This window comes from Glossina fuscipes, unplaced genomic scaffold, assembly GCF_014805625.2.
Source record: "Glossina fuscipes isolate IAEA_lab_2018 unplaced genomic scaffold, Yale_Gfus_2 62, whole genome shotgun sequence".
Lineage (NCBI taxonomy): Eukaryota > Metazoa > Arthropoda > Insecta > Diptera > Glossinidae > Glossina > Glossina fuscipes.
In genome coordinates, this window is record NW_023998434.1 from 570964 (window position 1) to 595794 (window position 24831).

At 34.3% G+C, this 24831-nt stretch overlaps 1 protein-coding gene and 1 long non-coding RNA gene across 2 annotated transcripts in view; one reads left to right on the plus strand and one right to left on the minus strand.

Annotated features, from left to right (window-relative positions):
- LOC119638059 (dynein heavy chain 10, axonemal) overlaps positions 1–24831 on the minus strand; it is a 91414-nt gene that overhangs the window by 25382 nt on the left and 41201 nt on the right. The window contains exons 29-47 of the mRNA XM_038034654.1: positions 20741–20851; positions 17603–17746; positions 14944–15084; positions 14645–14881; positions 14272–14580; positions 14118–14210; positions 13732–13892; positions 12143–12467; positions 6408–6596; positions 5819–5918; positions 5523–5710; positions 5270–5447; positions 5050–5180; positions 4844–4986; positions 4518–4722; positions 4297–4456; positions 3362–4206; positions 1821–3281; positions 768–839 (exon numbers count right to left, since the gene is read on the minus strand). Of these exons, the coding sequence (XP_037890582.1) occupies positions 768–839; positions 1821–3281; positions 3362–4206; positions 4297–4456; positions 4518–4722; positions 4844–4986; positions 5050–5180; positions 5270–5447; positions 5523–5710; positions 5819–5918; positions 6408–6596; positions 12143–12467; positions 13732–13892; positions 14118–14210; positions 14272–14580; positions 14645–14881; positions 14944–15084; positions 17603–17746; positions 20741–20851 (5193 nt within the window). The remainder of the gene's footprint in view (positions 1–767; positions 840–1820; positions 3282–3361; positions 4207–4296; positions 4457–4517; positions 4723–4843; positions 4987–5049; positions 5181–5269; positions 5448–5522; positions 5711–5818; positions 5919–6407; positions 6597–12142; positions 12468–13731; positions 13893–14117; positions 14211–14271; positions 14581–14644; positions 14882–14943; positions 15085–17602; positions 17747–20740; positions 20852–24831) is intronic.
- The window catches only part of LOC119638062, a 117138-nt gene that overhangs the window by 3602 nt on the left and 88705 nt on the right, over positions 1–24831 (plus strand). The gene's annotated exons all lie outside the window — the stretch shown is intronic.

Below are 24831 nucleotides of genomic sequence, written 5' to 3' on the forward strand. Positions count from 1 at the left end.
GCCAGGCTTGCGTTATTGGTTCTTCTCCTTAACCATGAAACATTATTAAGTAATGTGGCGGAAAATTAATAATTTATTGAAAAAATGAAAAAACAACTAAATATTTAAATTGAAAAAGCACACTTAGTCGATAATGCCGAGTTTATAGTTAAAAAGGAAAATAGAGAGAAGCAATAGCAGAGAAGCAAAATGAGAAATAAAAATTAATAAAATTCATCGTTCACCTTAACCAACGCCCCCGCATACATATGTATATATATCCCGACTATAAACAATCATAATCCACAAACGAACATAAAATATGGTAAAGTAGAATCCAATTAAGTGACTCTCGATATAGAGAGTTATATAGCAGGCGAAATTTGCAGTGGCCAGGTAGATAACTACGCGTGCATGGTATACAGAAATATTACCAGCAACTCAGACTCAAGGCATAACACCAGCGTAATAGAAAACCTTGAGATGTGCGAAGAATTAGAAGCAGGTGGCAAAAGGGGCGGAGGAGCACATTGGTGCGAGGAAGCTCCAATTGGGGTAACTTAGCAGCTGCATTTGACTAAATTCACCATAAAAATCTCGTTATATTGTATGTGAATGTTATGAAAGCCAACTATAACTAAGTACGTGTGTACGTATGTATGTATGATGGCGCATAGGTGCTGAAAGTTGAGTAAAAACTCCTCTTAGCTTCGTACCTCGTAGGAGATATAATTGTGTGGTCATGTGTACACGTTGCGTATATGAATGTAGATAGTGGAGTAACTTGCCTGGAATGAATTGCACTTAATATTATATTCAGCAGGGCAGGCGACTTCTTCAGGATTTTCCAAATCGTACCACTAACCAGCCAATGGGTATTAACAGTTATGTTGCGGTTGTTGATGACGATGATGATGATGATGATGATGATGATGATGATGATGATATTATTTATAATCGTGCATCAATATTTTTATATAACAGAAAGCAAGTAGTGAGAAGAAGTATATATATACACATATATATACGCATTGAAGGCGACGCATTAAAGTTCAGAATTTTATATTGAAGTCATCAGATGTCATGTTTGCAAGCAGCAGCAGCAGCAGCAGCAGCATGACAGTCAATATTCACATGAAATGAAAACAAAGAAAATTTTCAATTTAAGTCACCGTGTCAGTCCATCATTAGCTTTGACTGTACTGTAGGAGTGCTGATCATTGCCAAGTATTTAATAATACATCTGGACACGCTTAAATAAGTAATCATAGCGAAATATATATATATAGTTTTGCTTTTTGTCACATATGTGTTAGTAATCGCCCTCTGGCAGGTATTCGAATGCTTATTAAAGTAAACGACAGAGGGACATTTAAATAAAGACAGAAACTTCGAAGTTATTGATAAGCGGGCGGAGAAGCGGAAAGAGACAGAGAGAGAGAGAGAGAGAGAGAGAGAGATGGAGCAATGAATTGCCAAGTTTTACTCAGGACCGTATATTCCTCTTCTACAAAAATTGTGTAGATTACTTTCATACATCTCCCTCCGGCATATCATGTAAAAATCGAACCGATATATTAAGAAGAAAACAAGTTTAACACGAGTCTTTTGAAAGCTTGTGTTCACAACCCAGAAAAAAAGGCTTAACAGGAACCATTTAAAAACTTATGTTTTCCACATCATATTCATGCCTAGTTAGTGACGATGCTACTTAGCAACGATACTTTTCAGTTACCAGAACTCCTCTTCGAACGTGATAGTTAAAATTTCTATAACTATTTCCAATGGTATACATACACACACATAAAACATAGTCTTTATATATATAGTTTTATCCGTACCTCTTTCCATTCTGCTGCATTTTTTCCTATATGATCGGGTAGAGTTTCAAAATGTTCGGGAAATTCTGTTGACAATTTTAGAATATCCTCCCAATTCTTATCGGTTAACCATTTGACTGGACAAGCCCAAGCACTTTTTGTCAGCGCTACCGAACCTTTTATAAAGAAATCTAATTCCGATTGCGATAAAGTACCATCGCGTTGTCCTAGCTTAGTAGCAATTTGAAATGAGTATAATAATTTATGCCTTTCGAAGATGCCCGTACAACCATAATAATAAACATTCTCGGTTAACGTCTTTATGATATTATTTAAGCGTTTATTTAGGACTGTATCCGGTACGGACTTGCGTAACGAAAACGTAAACACATCCAAATAGGCCGCCAAGGCATACTGATACATCGCGTTAACAGTAGACATATCGGATAGGGCAAAGAAGAGTACGGCTCCTCGTTTAGCCGCCGGTCTGTAACCATCTCTTAGTTTTTCAATATCCTTTTGGGTTTCGGCTGAAAGCTTTAACTGTTCCAAAACCACAGCGGCTTTCGATTTTGTATTTTCCAATGTCTCAATCAATTCTACATTATCCAGCATGTTACCGGTCGAAGTGGCCAATTCCCTGAGCAATGAGTCTTCTAATTGCTGCAGCAATTGCTTATTCTCACTGGTTCGTGCAATTAAGCTTTCACGTTGTGATTCTAAATCAGGTCGCTCAGCTCTTACAACTACGCTTAATAATTGATCTTCTAGGCCGGTTTGTGTTACCGTATAATTAATTACGACTGCTTTAGCGTAGACAGCCGGATCAAATTTTGGATTAGAGAATTTTGTGGTTAAATATAAACGAAAATTAGGATCATAATCTACTTCTTTATCGCCCAATATAATAAATTTCCGACCGCTAACGGTTTGCACATTCTTTTGCAAAATATTATCGATAACTGGATCGATATAATCGTCGACATCCTCAAATAAAACTGGTATGGCAAACATAATTGACATTTCCAATTGCTTTAGAAAATCCGGATCGTTAAACGAGAGACATTTCAAATTGTTGCGCTGTTCCTTTTTCTTAATCCATGTCCAAGCTTGTAGCTGAGGATCAATGCATAACGGAAAACGAGATGCCCTTACTGTTAGAATACCGTTTTGCACGGACAACTCATCGGGTGGTAGACCTTCCGAAGACCAAGTAGAAACTTCTACATCGGTAGTAAGATTTTCATCTAAGCGAAAAGGTAACTGAATTGGTATTTCGCGATTGCAGACATCTTCTAACCAATCATCAAAAATCATAGTTTTACGAAATTCCCAAGAGAAAGCTCCAGTATAGGCTAGAAATGAAGCGCATAGCAAACACTGACCCACCATTACTACTAACTGTTGGCCATAGTTATCGTAGTCATGGCCCCAACGTATACGTTCTGAGCTTAGGCCGCTAATCAATTTATCGGATGCTGTCTACAATTGAAGAAGAATAATTAATATAATTATTATTATTATTATTTATAATTTATGATATGCATTATTAATAGTTTTACCAAACGCCTTTGAGCCTGCTCCATCATCTCGGTTAACGCTTTCATTTGTTTCATCGATTCGGCGTAACGTTGATTTAAACTGTCTAATTGAGCTTCCAATTTAGCAATTTCAGCATTTAAATGATTTAATAATTTGATTTGTTGATCTTGTTCTTGGACCAAGAAATCTACTCGATCCTTTTTCGGTTTCACTTCACGGTACACTTCGTAAAAGCCAAGAACTGCTTTTACAAATTTCAATAATCCATTGCCCGCAACTGAAATCTTTTCCATATCATCGAGATTGGAAGATTTCATATGTGCTCGGCAGCTATTGATTTGTTTGGCAGTCAAGGCTTCACAATCCATTTCCATAAGACTCCGTAAGAAGGCGACATCGGCCATCATGCCCTTGGCTGTCTTCCAATTAATTTCACGATATCCCTTCAGAATAGCAACACATTCGCATACAACTTGCACTTGAGGTGGGGGCGTGGCAAAAGAACGAATTTCAGTAATTTGAGCTTTATCCAATTCGGAAAGTGCGCGTCTGGCCTCTTCTAAAGCGGGCATAGCTTCAGCCAGAGCTACCTCGGCGTCGGCTTTCTCAATAGCAATTTGTTTGCCTTTAATTTCGACTTCCACCGATTTTTCTGATGCCTCAGTTTTCTTTATATTTGCTTTGACAGTCGCATCTTCAATTTCTACCAACATTTGTTCACACTCTTCGGCAGCTATGGCTACGTTGCGTTTCTGTTCCGTGACAATAATACGTAATTCGTCGATCTGCTTAGAAGCTTCATCAATTTTATGTAAGCCCTCCTTGAGACGATCACGTTGCATTGTTATAAAAGTATTCTTTTCATCTAAATAGAGTTGTATTTTGTAAAAAGGCTTCAAAGATTTATATATATATATATATATATATATATGCGTATATGTGAACGATTTCTTACCAAGTAATTTTAGATAAGTATTAATGTAATCTAAGTAGTGTTTGGGAGTCACATAATTATTTCGACGCAATTTTTGCATATACGACACCGAATAGGGATGCATAGTAGAATGCACGTGTACCACGTGCTCCACAATGTTCTCACGATGCTCAGCTGGTATCTGCGAATATAAATACAGATAGTTGTAAAACAAAAAAAAAAATCATTTGAAAATAAGTTACAAGAACGTTTCCTTCCAAGAAAAGTTGAGCTACTGCGTGCAACGCTTGCCTAGGCCAAGGAAATACCCAATCAATATAAGTGCTTCCAATTAAGCCGGGAAAACTACGACAGCGATTACGTAAAGCATCACCGGATGGCGACATACATAAGACAACGTGCATATTTTCAGCGCAAAGTCCCAAAAAGTAAGCCCAAACGGAATCTCTAAAGAACGGACGAATAAAGCAATTTAATGAAATATATATCAATATAAGCTGAGCGATGGACATTTTACAAATGGCTTTGCACTAGAAAGAGCGTAAAATTTATGTTAACATTGACTTACTTGGAAGCTGAAAAGCCTGCTTCTTCAGCTTGAGCTCGACATGCATTTACAATGCCATCCTTATCCTCGTCCGTGAACAAAGCCGGTACCAAACCTACAGTCAATATATTATTTATTAACTCTAGGAAACCTTCTTCAACAATCTGAAAGCATCGAATGATTTAATCGAATGTCGGAAACGCGGTGCAGCAGACTAAGACAGTTACCTGGGCAGCTGTAAACAGGAAAGAGGTTTTTTTACGTTTTACTCCAGCCATTGTATACAAAATCTTTAAATCTTCACGGAACGATTGTTCGTTATATCCTCGAGCTACCGTTATCTCAAAAACTTCACATTCTAATACAAAAAAAAAAAAAAAAAAGAGAAAAGAAAAGAAAAATCAATTTTAATTTCAAATATGTTTACATTAATTAAATGTAAGAAACCTGCGGCAAACGAAGATAACTTGGTAATACATTTTTTTCCACTGCCACCGACACCAATGAGCAGTACATGACCGCGATGCATTCGCAAAGTGCGATGAACTCTTGTCAAATGTTCTAGACAATCTTCGAATAACACTAAACCCAATCGACCTCTACGTTCTTGATATTCTTCTAGAATCTAAAAAAAAAAAAAAAATAAATAAATAAAAAATTGTTCCTCTTCTTGACAACGAGCACTATGTCATCAACTAACTTCGGTGAATAAATGATAAATGGCATCAAAATCTAATAAATCCTCATAGAAGCGTGGTTCAGATTCATTTGTAGCATTGCGAAAATCACCAAATAGCATCGGATCACGCATTACATGGTCAATTAGGGTGATAACTTCTTTTTCTTCAACGATTCCGCCATCCATTGCCTGCAGTTCCGCTTTGGCAGCTTTTTAATACAACGAACAATGGAAATACATTTATTTTTATTTATATATATATTGATAGAGAGAACAAAGGATGAGAGCTCAAATCTGCAAACAATGATTTCATTCACCTTCAGCTGCGGGGTCAACGAAGCCTTGTTCTTCCTCGAAGATGGGTGGAAATGTTTCACGTATTTCATTCTCCACGTGCCGCCTCATCAACTCAATATCCTGCATATACAAAGTGAAAACAAACAACCATTAAAACACGCATTAACTCTCAACGCATAATACCTATGTAAACTTTGTCTCTTCTCTAGCGCAATCAGAACAGAATTGAATAAAATTTATAATAAAATCCCTAAACATTGAAGGACGGACACACAACACAACGAAGACACGGACAGCACGGTGACAGTTATATTATGAGCTTCGATTACTTTGCCTTACTTGCTCTTTTTTTTGTTCTTTTCTTTCCGGCTTCTTTGTAAAAATTGAATTCCGTTTTATGGCTTAACCCAACGAACAACGCAACAATATAAAATGAAATCAATTTCACAAGATATTTCTCAAGTATTTAAATAATTGCGATAGATAGGTGAAAGCTTAATATATATATATATATATATATATATATATATATTGAAATATCATCATTCCATCAGCAGGTATTTGAAAAAATTTATACGCATCATTATGCGCTTATATAGATTTACTTACAGCTTTTGTTATTAAACGGTCGCATATAATGCGTGTGAATTCGTTCCGCCATACGCGTATTAGATCTCGTAAATCATTAAAGTACTTTACACTTATAAGCAGCATACCGGCAAATATTCTCGATAAATCTTTTAAATTGAATATATAATGGAATTTTGACGGTGTCGGTGGCAGCTCAACAACGATAATCTAAAAATAGAAAAAAAAAATTCCAAAAAAAAAAAGTTAAAATCATTTCACTATGGATTGCTTCAGTGCAAGCAATTGGAAAAAAAAGTGTGAAAGAAAAAAGAAATCTTGAAAATTCGCCAAACTATAACAAGTTACGGTAAATGCTATTGAAAGCCATCTTCAAAAGCAATTACATTCTTCCTAAATAATAATGTTGATGAAATGAATTTTTCGAAGAAACTCCAACAAATAATTTGCACGCAAGTCTATTGCATACTAAATCCATTGAAAAAGTCGGCCTTGAGTGCAATACCAAGATAACGATTACGAACGACATCCATCGGTACTTGGAAAAAAAAATAATAATACATTGCAAGTAAAGAAGATGTCCTTCCATTAAGGATGATCTTCTATTTATTGGTGGTCGTAACACATAATCCATGGCCTAAGTTAAGGTCTTATGAACCTATCAGACATGTAGTATTCCTTTACTTCAAGGCATAGGATAAACAAATCGACAATCGGGCACAGAGTGGATACAAGCAATCGAAGTATGGGAGAGATTCGGAATAATTATAAAAATTAATTTTAAAAGTTAAGCAGGGGGCAGGTCAACCAAATACATGAAGACTCACTTATCCCGCGAAAATTAGTACAAAAATTATGTCAACATTTTGTTAATTGAATTCATTTTAGTTTGTTTTTACTCTAAATTTTTGCGAGATCTTAACAAATGTTTGGAACAAGTCGTGGATGGTTATTGCTGAAATCATTTCTATATCGCGACAATAACGATATGAACGATAACGAAGTGAAACCAAGTTAGAAATTCTATATCAATCTTGTCGAATTCTTTATTCGAATTCTATATGAAGCGAGAGAAAAGGACGCCAGTTATGGTTTTACTTGTCCCTTGTTGTCTTTACACATAATATTTCTTTTTGGGCAGTACCACTGTCACTGTTCACTCTGTATTCACTCTTTTTAATTGTGAAATTTTATTCGCGAATTTTTCTGCTTTTGCGACTCATTACGCTTTGTACAAGTTTTAATCATTGTTCAGATTTACGAAAGAAATCCTAATTGAGAACAAAACAAAAAAAAGGCCATCAATTTTGACGATATTACTTTTAGTAGGTGGTTAGACAAAACAAATCGGCCTTTAGCCTTAGTAATTACTGACTCGAGCATTTTGGATAGAAAGGATTCACCTTTTTTTAGTTTTGACTTGGCTTTTAGTTTGAAGACCGCTTCAGTCTTTGACACATTACTTATGGTTATTATCCAAGCCTTAAGCCGGCAAGCATTACATCTGTATTTTCTATTGGGAATATGTAAAGCGCAGGTCCTTATTCCTATTCCTAAAGTAAAATTCCCTATTGTCGCTTTTGCGCCGATTTTACCAGTGTAGTATATTTAGTTCTCTTTCTATTCTAATTTTGCGACGAGAACCTGAACGAGTAAAAGTTTGTAAATGAAAGCCTTGAAACCTTAAGCATAGCTTAGGCAGGCATAAGAAGAGTAGTTTCATTTGAGTCACTTCTTTGTAGAGATTATTTTATTGATTACCACTCTTCCGAAGCTTTTAAACCTAAATTATGATTTGACACGCACAGATTTTAGTGAGTTCGGTCCAATAAAACAATTGATACGATTTCACCATAAAATTGCTAAAGAAGATAAGCTCCATGAAAATTTAATAACTTTGCAAAGAAATCTAAATTTCTGTTCTGCGTAAGGTAGCCTGTTAAATACTTTCCTACCTTATCAAAAGACTATTTTCCCGAGTGACTGTGAAGTCGCCTTAATAATACGCAAAACTCTTGGGCATTCATTACATCCTGTAATGATGCACATAGATAACTGTTTGATTAGAGAAACTTTGGTGATTGCTTGTCAGTGTTAAAAATGCAAAATGATTATCCAGTGAATCCGTACATATCCTCAATTGAGCCATACCCACGTTTTAGGTAAGCTCTTGAAGAGACGTTGTTGCTGTACTAACTGCCAACTTTTCATATATGCAGCATATGAAACGGATATACCTTGAGCTGGAACAATTCATTTAATTATATAACATTTCAAAGTCGTCATTATTATATAACATTTCAAGTCAAAGTATTCTTGGCGTACAGTTTCGTACAGCCTTTGTATTTTAACAATCTCAAGAGCTTTTTTGATTATTTCTAAACGACGTGCTTATATATACTTCCTACTACCGATCAAGGGTCCTTCCAGGTTTGATCTTCTATTTTTCAAACTCTTTTCTAAATTATTTCAATTGAAAATATTGAATTGATCTATAGAGGCACGCAATGTAATGCATTTTAAAAACTTAACTAACACAAAAAATGTTTGCCTTTGTGCAGGGAAGTGAGAGATTTCAGTTCAGTCTCAGTTACTCTGCCGCATTTAAATTCACTTCCGGGCCTATTTAAATTCCAACAGCTTACTAATGTAATGAAATAATATTTACATCCTACGCTAATAGCTTGCACTTCAATTGGATTAACCGATATAAACTTTCCTAATATGTTACATAATAAATAATTTAGTTAGCATGCCATCCCGTTTGAAAAGTACTTTCCACAAAAATGAAAATTCAAATTTTTCAGATAGTTAAATTCTCAAGAATCAATAGTTCAAAAAAAAAAAAAAAAATATGGAGAACATCACGTAATTGATGCAAAAATTCTGAGAAAATGCAGCTTTTATCGACAAAATAAAAAAAAAAAAAAAGAAGAAAACCTATTGAATTCAATAAGAGAAAAATGGCAACTAAAACAGACAATGCTCCTCATTATAGTCCATAAATTGTCACCGAAAATAATTCATAGACTCGTACAGAGGCAGAAGCAGAAGGAGCAGAATATGAAGAAATAAACACCGACTCAGCATATACTAAAGTAGAAGACAGTAGTAATACAGTACATAAATATATATTGAATGTACGTATATATATATATGTATATATATTATCATCTTTCATATATAAATTTCTTTCCCACCTTCTTGCTCTCCACCCCCCCACCCCTCCCCACCCAATCACCCACTATCTCTCTATACGAATATTAATGTAAGAGTTTCTGTATGCGAGGACAAACACAAATCAAATTTTATCACAACTGTATTCTACTCGATATGTGTCTGCATTGTAACTGATTTTCGACTAATATCAATTTAAATTTTATGGTTGTTCTTGTAAGGAGAGAAAAGCGTAGATGTATATATTATAAAGACTACCTTCCCCTCCCAAGCAGTTATTTGTTGCTCTATTCAATCCGGAATATATGGCAGTTATAACTTTATAATCATGTCATGACGTTAGTCAATGCATTTTTATCTATAATAGAGAAAGAGAGTGTCCTGAGAGTTTATATAAAATGGAAAAATTATATTCAAGTAATTCATTGCTTTTGAAAAGTTTGCGTTGCGTTAATAACTTCGACATGCCATCCGAAGAAGAAGGCAAACAGAACTTTCATAGGAGAAATGACGTGTCCTTGTAACAAACACTTTAGTAAGTGACGTATATCATGCAAAATCTCTTAAGTGGAATTATTCGTAGCAAGGATTTTGTAGAACTTACGTGGAAAATATTAAGTAATTTAATAAGTATTGAGCCCTCATACAATTCATAATTTTTTTTACCTTAAAAAACCATCGGATAACGGTCGGTAGACTTAATCGCGTCTATCTAATTTTGGATATGTTCGGTACTGTTTGCTATTCATAGGGCTGCTGTTCATCACCAGGTGTATATATCAGTATGTTGTCGTTCGGCCCTTCGCCATTCACCTACTTGGTATTTTGTAGGGTCCTTTGCAACGCACCTTTGTTGATTACCCTTTTGACATTGTTTTCCCTTCTTCTTATCCGTTTCCATCTCGCTCGTTCGCTAGCCGATTGTTTTTACACCTTTTAGGCTTTCCTTCGGTTCGTTGTCGTAGCATCTCGCATAGTGTGTGCATCTGGCAGAGTGTATGTTCAAGCGTCTAACCGATCGTTGTGTCTCTCTACTCTTCTCTACTCTTTCACATCCTCTGTTGTCCCCTAAGTCCGGAACTGCATGGGAGCCTCCCTGCTCCCGGTGGGGCACTCCGTGTGCTATCAGGCATCGTATGGTCAAGGAGCCTACGCCATGAACCTACGTTAACCCCCTGTAACACGTCTGTCTGAGCGTTGTCTTGATTAGCTTGATCGAAGGCAAAGAGCTAATAACTACAACATGATATACGCGGTTCTACTGCTTTAATAAGTCATGGATTCATGCGTCAGCTCTGTCTGCCAAATCAATCTAGAACAGAAACTAAAGTCATGAACGATTTATCTAATTTCTTAAGGCGAGCAATCGAATCTCCACAGCATTAGGTAACTTTGCTCTACATAAGTAGAGGTAAGTGATATAAAAAGCCAACTCTGTCTCTCTTAAAGGTGAGTAGGAGTATAGCTTTTCTGTTTAATTTATGGTCTGAGCAGACTCATATCTTCCTTTCCGATATATAAAAAAAAAGGAAGTTTTCATGCTATGTAATCTTTCACTGAACCCAAAAGAAGTTTCTCTACAAAGATATACTAAATTTTAATTTAGTAAGGAAGGTAATAATAATATTGTAAAGGTTTCTTACGTTTAATATTTCCACAAAAACAATATTCTCTAAACAGTATGTTGATGATTTATTACTTTTTGCCACCTCAAAATGCATTAAAATGCAATAATATTTCAATGTCAATAATTGTTAACAAGACCATAAACTAATGCCCGAATCAACTAAGACTAACCAACTGACAACCATTAGCTATTGCATGTATTGATGATGTTATAGTTACATTATCCAATGGCCTTTACAACATGTATGTACAAATATAAGACTTTTACGTAATCGCATGTGTGAATGCCTTAGGATCTCAGTTGTATGTCAACCCATTGCAAAATGCATTTGAGCATAAAATGAAGGGGAAAAAGAAGAAAAAAGAAAAAGAAAAAAAAAAAAAAAACTAAAATGAACGTTAAGTAGCAAATGTTAGTTCTTGTCTTATTTTTTACTTAAACTGTCTGCACTCTGCTACAGGGACCGCAACACAGAAGGATAGCATAAGGTTCTATACCATCTTTTATGTAGCTTTCCTATTTCTTCTCCATTATTTTCTTTTTCCATTCAATTGTGTTTCTTCTCCCCAGTTACTGACTATAAATCCACTACAATATAAGCTGAAAATATTGACCAACTTCTCTCTCAACATTTATCGACGTCTTTTTCCTTCAATTTTTCTCATCTGTTTCTTCTATATTTTTTTGTACATGGAAAATTTATAAGAAATTGTATCCGTGCCTGTGTGTGTGTGTGTGTGTACGTGCATTTGAGTTTGTTTATTTATACATATATGCAGTTTTGAATAATTTCAATTGTAAAATATAAACGATTTGGCAACGATTATGAAAAATGGATATGATTTTACATATGTAAATGTTTGACTCTTCGAAATTTATCCTCTTTTCATCTAATATCTATAAATACCATATGAGGGATTGTATGTGTGCTTGTGTGATAATATCATTTTACCTTATAAAGTTTTAGTGTCATTAGCACAATTAAATCAGCGATTGGTAAAAGTTTTTTCTTAAATTGTTGCTGCTCCAAATGTCCTTTGAATATTGATATGTAAATCTGTTGTAACGACTCGTCATTCGGAAATACTATATTATAAACGGAGAACATCGAGATGAAACGTGGATCGACTTCGTTGCGGCCACCACCAGCTGTGCCCATAGCCGCATAAAATGTAATATCTTTAAATTTCTTCCAATTTAGATCCTTGTCACGGTCATATAGGCCACCACGTTCAAAAAATAGTTTTAACAAAGCGATCGGTTGTTGAGTACCGTAGCTAAGAGAGAAGAAAATGTTTAAAGTGCACAATGAGAAGAGGAAAAGTTCAATTAATTTTTAAATGTAATTTAAAAGCGAGTGAAAATATTACATTGGGCCACCACATGCCATTAACTTGCACGAGTTTGCTTAATACAAATACTCATTTCACTTTTCAAAATAAGGCGTGATATGGGAAATATTGGTAAAAGTGGTCCGACCCGAACCATTTTCAGTAATAGTTGTTCTTGGACTGAAGTGCGTCTGTTAACCAACTCCCATCAAAATATCTCAAAAAATGCCGCTTGCATGCTGAACATAAAAATACATTGACACGTACCAGGTGGAATGGCGGACGGACAGACAGACACGTTACGATCGATCTAGAAAGCGATTCTGAATAGTTTGGTATAATAAAAGTTAAGCCTATATTGTGTTCTTCTGGGTGTTGCATACATTCGCACATGTTAAATGCACCTTCTTACCTTCCTGTACCACAAAAGATGTTCAGATTGCTAAATTTTAACACATCATTCTACCGAATAATATCAAGAATAACTGCAGCGGAAATACATGATATTAGTGCTAAACACGTATGAAGAAAAAAATATTTAACTCTGCTGACATCCTTATAGTCCCATCAGCTAGGGCTATGAAGAAAGAACTATGGTGAGATTAGGGGAATTTGTTCAGAGAAATTTTAATCGAGCCTAGCATAACTGGTCGGAATTCCATAAACAAAGAAGGGTTTTTTTTTTTTTTGGGTTAAAAAAGGGGTCTATGAGAACCAAGTGACTAAATGCGAGTATAACCGTAATGGCGTTTTGATGTGAAAATGATAGATCGTCTGAAGTCAATATAACATCTAAAGGATTTTTTGTATTTCTTATAATCGGACGCCAATTGCGTTACGATGTTTGCCTATAAAATCTGTTGGAAATTCCATTAGGCTTAGTTTAGTCGACCATTAAATATTTATTTAAAGTTATGGCCATAAAATGACAAGAAAATTTCGTCCATTTTTAAAGCCAATTTTCAAAAAAAATCTTCGTAATTCCGTTGAAATGCAGATTTTGAAGCTATAGGATAGTCTTGCAATTGTACGGAATATGCAACTATTGCAATATTCGATTGGAAAACGTATATGATGATTCTTTCTTTTCATGCAAACATTCAACCAAACGAAATGCAATCATTACAACAATGAAAGATAGGCCATGATGACCAGAGCTCATATACGGAGACGAAGATAGATGCAATCAAACCTTTACGAATATACTTACTCATCTACTTGTGGCATATTCATGTCGTCAATGAAACAAGCAACCTTTTTACCCATAGGTGGACCAAATGTGTCTTTTGTACGTTTCTCAACGGCAGCCTCAAGGGTGCGTTGCACATCCATTGAAGATGTTCTTGATGAAAAATTAATATTCAATATAATCTGAAAGGGGAATAAATTATCATCACATACGCAAACAGATTTAACAAAAAGAAAAAAACGAGGAAATGTATGTAGTAAAGCATGAATTCACATATGAATATTTGCTTCTGGTATAATACTTATGAATCTCAATCAAATTTTGATCACATGTACAGGTATATAAGGAGAGATTTTTTTTATCAAAAATAATCAATAACTGAAATGAGAAAAAGATGCTAAACTCACGTTAGTATCTTTATTAAGATTTCTTAGATATTGCGATATAATTGCAGTTTTTGAGGTACCCGCCTCACCCACCAGCAATACGGGTCGTTTTATCTATGAAAATTAAAACAAAAAAATATCAAATATGTTTGGAAAACTTCATCATTTCACTTACATCACTATTCAATGATAATATATTAACAGTTCTGGTACTATCTACAGTTGGTACTAGAATTTCGCTGAATTTCATAGCAGGATCGTGTTCGTATATGGGCACAATCCATTCCCAAGCTATCCAACAGGAGTTTTCCCGCGAATAAAAATATTCATAAAGAGTTGATTTATTTGTGGGCAATTGACCACCTCCTGCAGGTTTATCTTTCGCATCCTGAACGCAAGGGAAACCGGAAATGCGTTTAATGAATTCATCGAATACCGGTTGGTCTGTTTCAATTAAACATGCCCCAAGTGACGAATAGACGCACTATGGCAGAGAAAAACAAATAAATTGTATTTACTTAATAAGCAGATTAAGCAGAGCAGCTTACCTGTATAAAGCCGCATTCTAACGAATCCGTATCGTATTGTATGGGCGCTGGTGCTTCGAAAATATCGCTAACTTTTTCGAACGGTGGCAGGAGAGCATCATACATATTGCAAAATTGTGTGACCATATTCAATTCAGTTTGATAGATAACTGTTTTTAATGGATTGCCCTGTGAAGTACCATCAAGGCCTTCGTGTATGAAAGCAATACCTTGCATAATAATCTTCTCAAACATTTCCTAATTAAATAAATATTTAATTAGTTTAGTAAATATTTTGATTTATTTTCTCAGAAATAAACCTGTAATAATTCTCTTTGGGCTTCGGGCCGACTGAATACCCAACGTTGCCAATACGGGCTATAACGTAAGTTTTTAGGATCAACAAAAACCATGCCGGCACGTGAAACCGTCGCTGGCGAAGCATAATTCAAATTGCCGACCTATAATGAATGAAATATTATTTATTACAATTATTCTACACAGAATGTAAAGAAAAAAGTCTTAGATGTTCAAAGATATTATTTACTTTATATATCATATCAAAACACTATAATGGGCTATCGGTCCACTGTGAAATACCGCACGCTATCTTAGAGTTATGCATATAGAGACTTTTTACAATAAGACTTAATGTGGGAAATGATCGAGAACATGCTCCGCTTCGAACCATTTTCAATAGCGTTCGTCCTTGTGCTAAAAGACGTGAATGCCTGAAATTTCGTCAATATAACTCAAAAATTGCGACCTGCAGGTTGAATATACGATAACTAAGCAGGCAAATGAACTGACGGACAGACAGACAGACAGGCAAGCAGAAACTCTTAGGATAGATTCGCTAAACGATTCAAAGTCATACTCTAAACCAAGTTAAAATTGTCCGTCCGTCCGTCTTATGCCTGTCGACGTATTCTTTGGTCTTCGAACAACAGATCGCAATTTTTAAGATATTTTAACAAAATATTTTATAGAAATATCAAATGAATGTGAAAAATTTGAATCAGATGAGTTAATCCTTTCAACTCTTTCTCCTCGAATTGCTCACAAGAAAAAATCAACTCTGAGCTGCCATGAATAATACGTGTTTGCCTGGAAACAAGCTATCATTTCATGACGAAAGCAAATGAAGTATCGTTTGTACAAGATGCAATGTTCAGCCATGTCCGACCATGATGACCTTACTCATCCTATTTATCATTTTAAACTGTTCACGATATCAAAATTTCACTGTTAGGCATATATGACTATTTTGCTTTTGTTGAGTAGTTATAATTACTCTGTATGTAAGGGAAACCTTAAAGAAAATTCTGATTTAATTATAGTCGGCATTTTTTTTTTTTTTTTTTTTGAACAACAGGTCTTCAATCTCTTTGATGAAATATTTAACCAAGGGTGAAAATAATTTTTTAACTTAATTTTTTCTTTTTAATGGCGAAAAATAAAACTGACTAACTTGGGGTGTTTCGCTCTTCACACAGTTGTTATTACGTAATAGCTTACATAACTTTCTGGGACTTAATACGATTTGGTTTTAAGGATACAGACTGAATTTGACAATTTTTGCTGCATAAAATCCGCTACACTTTACGTTAATATATTACAGATGGTGGGACTTTTGGATATTGATTTAGTTTGTTGGGTAATAAATGTAAAATTGTTTTATGCTGTGCTGTGCACCTAGTTAAGGTGGGCGATGTAAAGTGATTGAAATTGTTGAATCTGTATGTAATTACGTGGTGAAATGTCGCAAGAGTTGCTTCGAAAATATTTTTCAGTTAGCATACGTCTTTATATCCATCACTGAAGGATGGAGATACGCTCACTTTGTTTCTTCCCCAAAAGAATGCTTCAGAGATCCTACTCTTGATCAGTGTGAAATTTTGAATTTATTTATAAGCCATGTCTGTCCGTCTATATGTCTGTGTGGTGTTGGTTGTTGGTCGCAAAAGTGAAGTTATCGACTTCAAATTTGGTAGAAACATTGCCAGTCTTCGCACGCGGATTGATATTGAAAACGGGCCAAATTGGTCAGAACAAAAGGCCGCAGTGGAGCATAGACTAAATGCAAATCTAATTATTTAGGTTGTTTTTCGCTTTGATTGCCTCAGTTATTAAATGCAAATCAGACAGACAGACTTTTTTCATGATTAAAGAGATCGCACGTAACATCAATACGGACAAGTGAATCATCTATTTTTTAGGATATTAAAGTTTAATAGAGATTTGCATTGTAAACTTATGCATGGGCTTAAAAAACGATTATATGATTATTATATAAATCAGGCAAAAAAATTATTCTTTTTTGCATATAAATCCATTAAATCAAAGTAGTTGTGTTCCAATGCACAACGTATTTGAGGTTTTTTTTTTTTCCTTTTTTTTTGCTTGTATCTAATACCTTGAAACATTTTGAAAAGCATTAATATCATTGGCATCAATAACATCGTCGTTATTTAGACGGAAAATCATTCATTCTTTTCATAACCACAACACCATATGAATGCTATGTTATATGTTGCTTAATGACGATGATGACTCTGACTCTGACTCTGATTATGATAGTTATCGTGATGATGATGATGATGATGATGATAATAATGATAATGGTGATAATAATAACGGGGGCAACGATGATGTTTTTTTGAAATGCTGACTCGGTATGCATTTCATAACCCGCTTGGTTACTTTGTCTGAAACGTCACACCGTTTTATAGTGTTGCACATTGAGCTAATGCTTGGCTTATTGCTGTATAATTTTGCATTTGCCTTTACTAAGTTTGCTTGTTTTTTGTTGTTTAATGTGGCAGTTGCTGCTGTTGCCATAGTTTCCTCATCAGTGTACCTTTTTTTTTTTTTTTTGTTTTGCTTTTTACAAACTGTAAAGCAGGATGTTTTGTTTTGTTCGTTTTTTCTTTTAAATTTTTTTTTTTTTTTTTTTTGTTACTATATATTTGAACTCACCTCAAACAAGAGAGCACAGTGGTTTTCCAATCTAATGCGTTCACCATTTGCTAATGTCAGCAGCTTATTATCATCCATAACTGAGTTCATGTTCTCAATCCAAAGTGCATCAACATCTCCATCAAAGCAGACGTAACGGCGTTCCTGCGGGAATGCATTAAACTGATTGTATTAGTTGCCAAAGCCACATGATACGGATGCATGCATAGACGATGATGACGGTAATCATGATAAAAATGTGTACTTTTTTTTTTTTTTGTTCGACTTGCTATATAGTGTAAGATGATATTCGATGGTATGTAGAATTTTGTAGAGTGGTAGGAGCGTATGAGAAATCAAAAAAAAAAAAACAAAAAAAAAACACAAGGTTGTATTTGCGATATCGTTGCGAGGGAACATTTCATAATAAAACTTGCATTAAAACGATCACACAAAAGTTTATGATGCAAACTATGTTAGGTAAGAGTTCAAAGACGAGTAAGTATCCGTTGGAATTGAAGGCTACATAAGCTTTGAGTTAACGTGACATTTGTTGTTTCTAACACATAGATATTCATGCAAAAATACACACACACACACATATATATATATATATATATATGTATACATAGTTATATGCGCATATATAATGATACATTCAAACTATGGGGATTTATTACTTATATACTTATGTAAGCTTCACAACTGTTTATGTTTTAGATGATAGTTAAGCTCAGAAGGGATCTTAACGCATCGTTGCAGTTAGTTTTTCCATCTCCTTTTTTTTTTTTCTTAAATATCAACGATGGCCTTCGTCAACGTTTTAAAAATGTTATATGAAACCGAAAGCAATGGGATTTATTAGCAATTTTGTGTGACATCCGTAGAAACAAACACCTTTACTACTGACAATTTGGTTTTGTTCTTTTTTCCTTTTCATGGTGCTTTAACTATAGAACTCTTCGCTCTCCCAAGAGTATCGTAATGTATAATAGAAGGTTAAGCAGTAAGTACTGTTTTTATGGTTACTTTGATAGCGCAAGTAATGCGCAAATCAATTGTTTAGCTAGATGTGAAGAATAGTTTCAAGGTAAAGATTTTTTTTCTCTCTTCTTTTTTTTTGTTTTTTTGTTACGTTTAAATTAAAAAAAAAATTTGAATAAAGTGAAGGCTTCGGCTTTAAAAATGAAGGCGCGTAAAGATGTCAAAAGCACTTGTGGACTTGATTTAGCGAAAATATTTCAAAATGTATTAATGGTATGAAATTTTCATGCAAAAGATATAATCTGATGGATTCTCAATTCTTATACATTTAATCAGCAAAGTACTGAAGAGGCGTAGTTTCTGCTTTTTTGCATTATTTTTCCGTACGTAAATGCCAAAGATGTGTACATGATCGGCGTAAAATTGTTGGTCGATTTAATAATGTGCTTATATCTGTCGTCCGTTGTTGGAATACCCTGAGCTGGAGAGCCGAGAATGGAAAGCGCAGGTTATTTGAAAAGTACTCCCTTGAACGGGACGATTATAAAATCCGTACACAAATGTTAGAGTACATGGTTGCAAATGTTTACCTAAATCTTATTACGATAATCGTTTCAGTGGGCCGATATGAGTGTCTTTGCGAAAATGGGAAAAATTTAATATCGCGTTAAACATCTCTTTTAAGATCTAATGTGTCCTTGCAAGTTAAAGAGAGTTTGGATGCTATGTAAGTGGTCTCGATGTCGTCATTTACCGCCATGAACTTTTGGGTAGATAAATTGAGACGTGGCCGTGTTAGCTTGCATGATGACGAACACTGTAACGAGAAACATCGCTCAAATTCAACGAATGAAGCGGGAAGACCTGCGAATTAAATTTAGAGAGATACCAGCGTTCTTGCCTCTATATAGAATCAATGCTCAGCTAAGCACACCTTGGGCAAAAAACTATAACTTGAAATGAAGCTATATAGAGTGACAAGGTTTGGTTAAACTTGAGAAGTGCTTTGTATGCCAAGATTTCCTTCCGTCACTGTAACTTTCGTTGTATAAGAACAGTTGAACTAAAAACTTTTTACGAAAAGCTCGCTAGGAAAATGGTGTAAAAATTATCAAGGCTTTCGTTAAAATTAATCAATTAAAGATCAATCAATTTACTCAAAAATTCGGATCCGACAATTAAAGAATACACTATTATTGGAAATGTTCCTCTTTGAGTGATCCTCGCAAATAACCACACCATGAATACGACATTGACGTTGTTGTATATTGAGAATAAAAAGTTCGTACTGAACGGACGAAAAAATTAATTTTTTTCTTCTTAACAAGATTACAAAACACACGAATAGTATCAATAAACCTGCTTGGATATGGATTATCTTATTCTTGCCTTTCTGTATATGTTTTCTGATTTAAAAAAAAAAAAAAAAAAACAAAAAAAAAAATATTGTTATCAAGAATTGTTTATATTAGTTCGCTTATTACGCCTTTACAAATGATTTATTGACGGATTTCCGTAATTGCTTTGTTGCCAAATTTCTTAGGTTGCGTTGCAAAAATTTCTTGAAAGATTTCCTTAAGACGCATTCACTCTGGCAAACGTTTCGAAATAACAAAATGATTACATTTACATTATGTGAACCATCCCGGTCGACTTAAAATATAAGTCAAGCATATCCAAAGTCAAAGTGGTTTGATTTAATAACTTAAAACAACTCTTGTTAATCATTTGATAAATTACGTGGCGTCGTGGCAAAGTAAGTCTGGCCAATTTAATTAGTCCGTGTGTTCTATAACGGTCGAAAGTTTATTTATCGATTATTATTTTCTATTCATTCATGTATTTACTTCCTTCTATTCGATCGACCCATACCCAGGCTGTGCTTTTGCTATTACTTTTAAAAGTGTTGCGCTCTTACCATATACTTATGCTTACACTAAGACCTTACCCGATTGTTTTACTTAGCGCATATTTCATTTTCACCTCAATTCATTGATCAATGGAGAGGTTTATAAATTTCAATTAAAATATTTCCACTTTTTTACAATTTTATTATACTTTGTTAGCACCAAGTTTTTTGTGATTTGAATTGAACTTTTTTATTTACACCATGTTTTTATATGTATATAATATATATATATATATATTGTTGTTTTTTTCAATTAAAATTCATACCTCACGCTCCACTGGTTTATTCATTTCGCGAAATATATTTGAGAATAAACCATCAACCCAATCTCTAGTATCGGGATCCAGAAAACCGTACAATTCGATTACCGTGCAAGCCTGTGATGTAAAGAGAAAATAAAATGAGAAAAATGAAAAAAAAAGAGTAAATAAAATAAAATGAGAAAAAAAAAAAAAACAAAAAACAACAACCACTTTTTAATGCAAATAAATAAAATTTACAAATAAAAATTAACAAATTGTAACAACACACAGATAAAACAAACTTGAAAATGGGTGAATAAAAACGAAAGAGAGATAAAATGTAATAAAATCATTTACATTGATGCCTTCAATGAAATAAATTTAAAAGTGTTGAAATGTGAATGGAAAAAAGGAATAAATTTCGATAAAAACGCCCACATATATATACAGATACTAACGCATCTTTAACAATTTTCATTAATATTATGACAGATACCACAGACATTAAATGGAAAATGAAATATGCATAAAAGCGCATTTAAATGAAGAGAAACAACATTTACATGCAAGAAACGGCCGCTAAAAAAATAGTTCAATCCAAAGAGGTAAAATAGTTTACATGTCCAATTTATCGATATAACAATGCGATATTTTTACAGCTAACCGCTGTAAAACGCAGAACGCGCGCAGATAGCTGGCAGATAGTACTTTCAGTAGAGTAAGCAGGCGATCGATTCGCTCTGTACAGAATTTTTAAAGATTTTCAGGGCATATGACCTAGAGTAGAAGAAGAAGGAGTTTATTGAAAAGTTTTTGAAGCAAATTTTGTCCCAGATCTGGGTACATTTTCCATAAGAGAGCATATTGTCCGGGTTTTCTCTTTATTTACTTTATGAACAACAAAATTCTAAGCTAACCACACTAACAAAATTTATATACAAAGTCGAGCCCGAGAAGGTAAGAATTACGACTATCGTCAGTCGGTGTTCGCGGATTCACATCTTAAGTGCGATAGAGTTTTCTTTGGTCGTAGCTGTAATGAGTGCTCGATTGGTAAAGGCACAACATTTATCGATTTTGCACTCGCCGACGGGGCTGCGGCCATGACTTTCGTATTTATTTTTCTGTTCTGGTTTCTTTCTGACTGTCACAATGCTAATCCAATAGGGAGTATTCCCTGAGTGATAGGGGAGTTCTCCCAAATTCTTTGTATCAAACCATTCCTGTTCTACGCAGGTAAAAATCTTTTTTAATCAAGTATCATTGCTATTAGGACACTATCGATCAATCGATGCGATCAAGAATCCAAAATTGGTAAGACTTTTACTAAAATATTTCACGGTATGATTAAAGAAATTAAAGAAAGATTCTTATCGGTTCATCAGCCTATCGTTTCCGTCCACCATGGAAAATGGCCGACTCGTTACCATCCAATGTTCATAAATGTAAATAAATTCTAGGTTTAATGCAGAGTGCAAGCTATCGAAAGATGAGCTACATTTTCAATTCCTATTAAATTCGATTTCGGTTTCTGCAAGTGTAGCTTATTCTCAATGATGTTTTCCTAAAAATCGGAAGAAAAAACCATGCTAGACTTGAAACTGGCAGAATTACTATAGTTGGAACGGATCGTCGTTACAATCTTAGTATTATACGTTTTATATGTTAAAGCTCGCCAGCCTTAAGGAATTTTCATTTTAAAAAGCAATATTCGTGTGGAGCTTGAAGACGACATTACCGCCATTTGTATCACCTTAGAGAAAGCAATCACCCAATGAGACAAATATCAATAACTCAATATTTCGCTTTTATAAAAATTCGAGGAAAAATTCAAATGATCTTTTATCGTATTGAGCTTTGAAATCAATATCGTGCCCCGAGTGGCTGAATAAAGAAGACAAAAGAAAACAGCAGAGCCATACTTTCGGGCGAATAACGATAATTTGCAACAATGGGAGCTGAGTTAAAAGTTTGGCTTTCATGTATATTGGAGTAAATTTTTTTAATTTCTAGATGTTGTGGAGACAAAACTAAATTGACCATAAGTCAAAATTTATTGATCAAAGTTGTGGATCTCTAATCTTTAGAGTATTTTTGTTTCCTTTTTTGCTCTCTTTGCTGAATAAATTAATTAAACGCTTTTTGAAATAAAATGTTGTACTATAAGTATTGATAACATTTGTATTGTATGATTGAGAACTGCATGTATATTTATATTCACATGCATGTGCTTGCATGTACGTATATAAGCAAATATTTGTTGTACATTTAAAAATGAATTCATTTATGTTATTTTGCGAACATGCTAAAGTATTTTAATGAACAATTTTGGTATGTTTGACCAACATTACCATCTTTTACTCTTTCATTTCTGTTATTTTTTTTTTTTTGCTCTTTATTTTTTTTTTATTTATTATCGTCCAACAAACTTTATAATATCGCACAGTTTATCATACAATTGTTAACTCGCATTATCTTTGTATGTTCATCACAAAACATTTCATTGCTTGTCAAAGTGAATGAAAACAAATAAAATGTGAATACGTTTTTTTTTTTTTTTTTTTTATTTTTAACTAATATTCTCTCCCTACTAAAACACATAAAAAAATTAATAGCAAAAATAAAATATTGATAAAAAAAAAAAAAAAAAAAAGAAAAGAAAAATGATGATGAAAAAGTAAAAAATTAGTTTTTATATAATGATTGTTTTCTTCTCTTTCTTCATCTTTTTTTTTTTTTTAGCTTTTTTATTTTAATCCTCCGCACATATATGTGGGACCATCTAGAGCATAATTTTATTTTCATCATATCTGATATGAAAAGCGAGAGGGACAGGGAGGGAAAATGCATAGCTATTTCAGGCACGCGTGTGTTTTAATTGCCGAACGATTTCACTCTAGCGTTAGACGATTGCAAACGCAATGCAGGCATGCGTTTAGTTAGAACATTTCTAGTGTACAGTTCTCCCTTTTAAAGAGAATTTATGGGATAGTGACTTTAGAAAATCCTTTCCAGCTGTACTTAGAACCTAAGTTTGAAAAAAGATGAATTTAAAAGAATATATAGGGAATTACGTATTGGCATCAATTCGATAGATTATAATGCCACATAGCCGTGCAGATAGGACTTGCGCTCCCGGATTTAAATGTCAGGAAGGAGGATTCAAATGTGGAGCAAGCTTGGTCGACCGTTCCCTATCTCATCCTTTTTCCCCATCACGCGACAAGAAATTGAGATACGTTGCTCAAATCACGTGGACATAATTAATCCGATTAAATTATTCATTACTTTGAAGGAAAATGAAAATTTGTTTGAAGGGAGGCATAGCTAGGTAAGCTTAGAGTAAGAACGAAAATTTTGATTTAAGAAAAGAAATTTGAAGCTTCGTTTCTCTGAATTATGAAAAGAATGACTTAACCTATATTTGAAGTTTTCTTGTTCCTCTTTACTAGTTCCTCAACTCAACTTTCAACTTAAATTTTTCCGTAAACCTTCTTTTCGCCAGACCTCTAGTGATTTTTGAAACGTGGCCGTAAATATATCATTTTATCTTGATAGAAAAAATGCCAAAGTGAATGACGGAGTGTTTGAAAGTGAAGTGTGCAATCTGCTTACAACCACGCCCTTGGTTTGCATTTCGCTGAACACATTTATTGCATTGAAAAATATATGCGATAAAAACACGTTCATCAAAGACAAAGTATGCCCTTACACTTATGTCCTGCCAAAGTTTTTGACGTAAAACTCAAACAAATTATTTTTAGGACCAAGTAAAATTATTGCGAGGGACCATTTTCATATACCCGTTTTGTAATGTAATATTATATAATGCATTAGTGTATTGAGGAGGTGGTAAGTAACGAGTTTCCTTGCATTCCTTATGCTCACAGGAGAATGATGCGTGGAAAGCGATAGAATTATTGAGAGAATGAATCTTACACCATATGTTTCGAAAAAAAACAATTCCTTGTTCGGGAAATGTCGAGAGGCCCATCGAAGAGGATTCGAAAGCCTAACATAAAATCTTAAGTACTATAAGCGCTTGCTTCAGGACCAATCTTCCTTAACGCTTTTTACACGGACGACTGCCACTAACGATGATCCGTTAAAGGTCC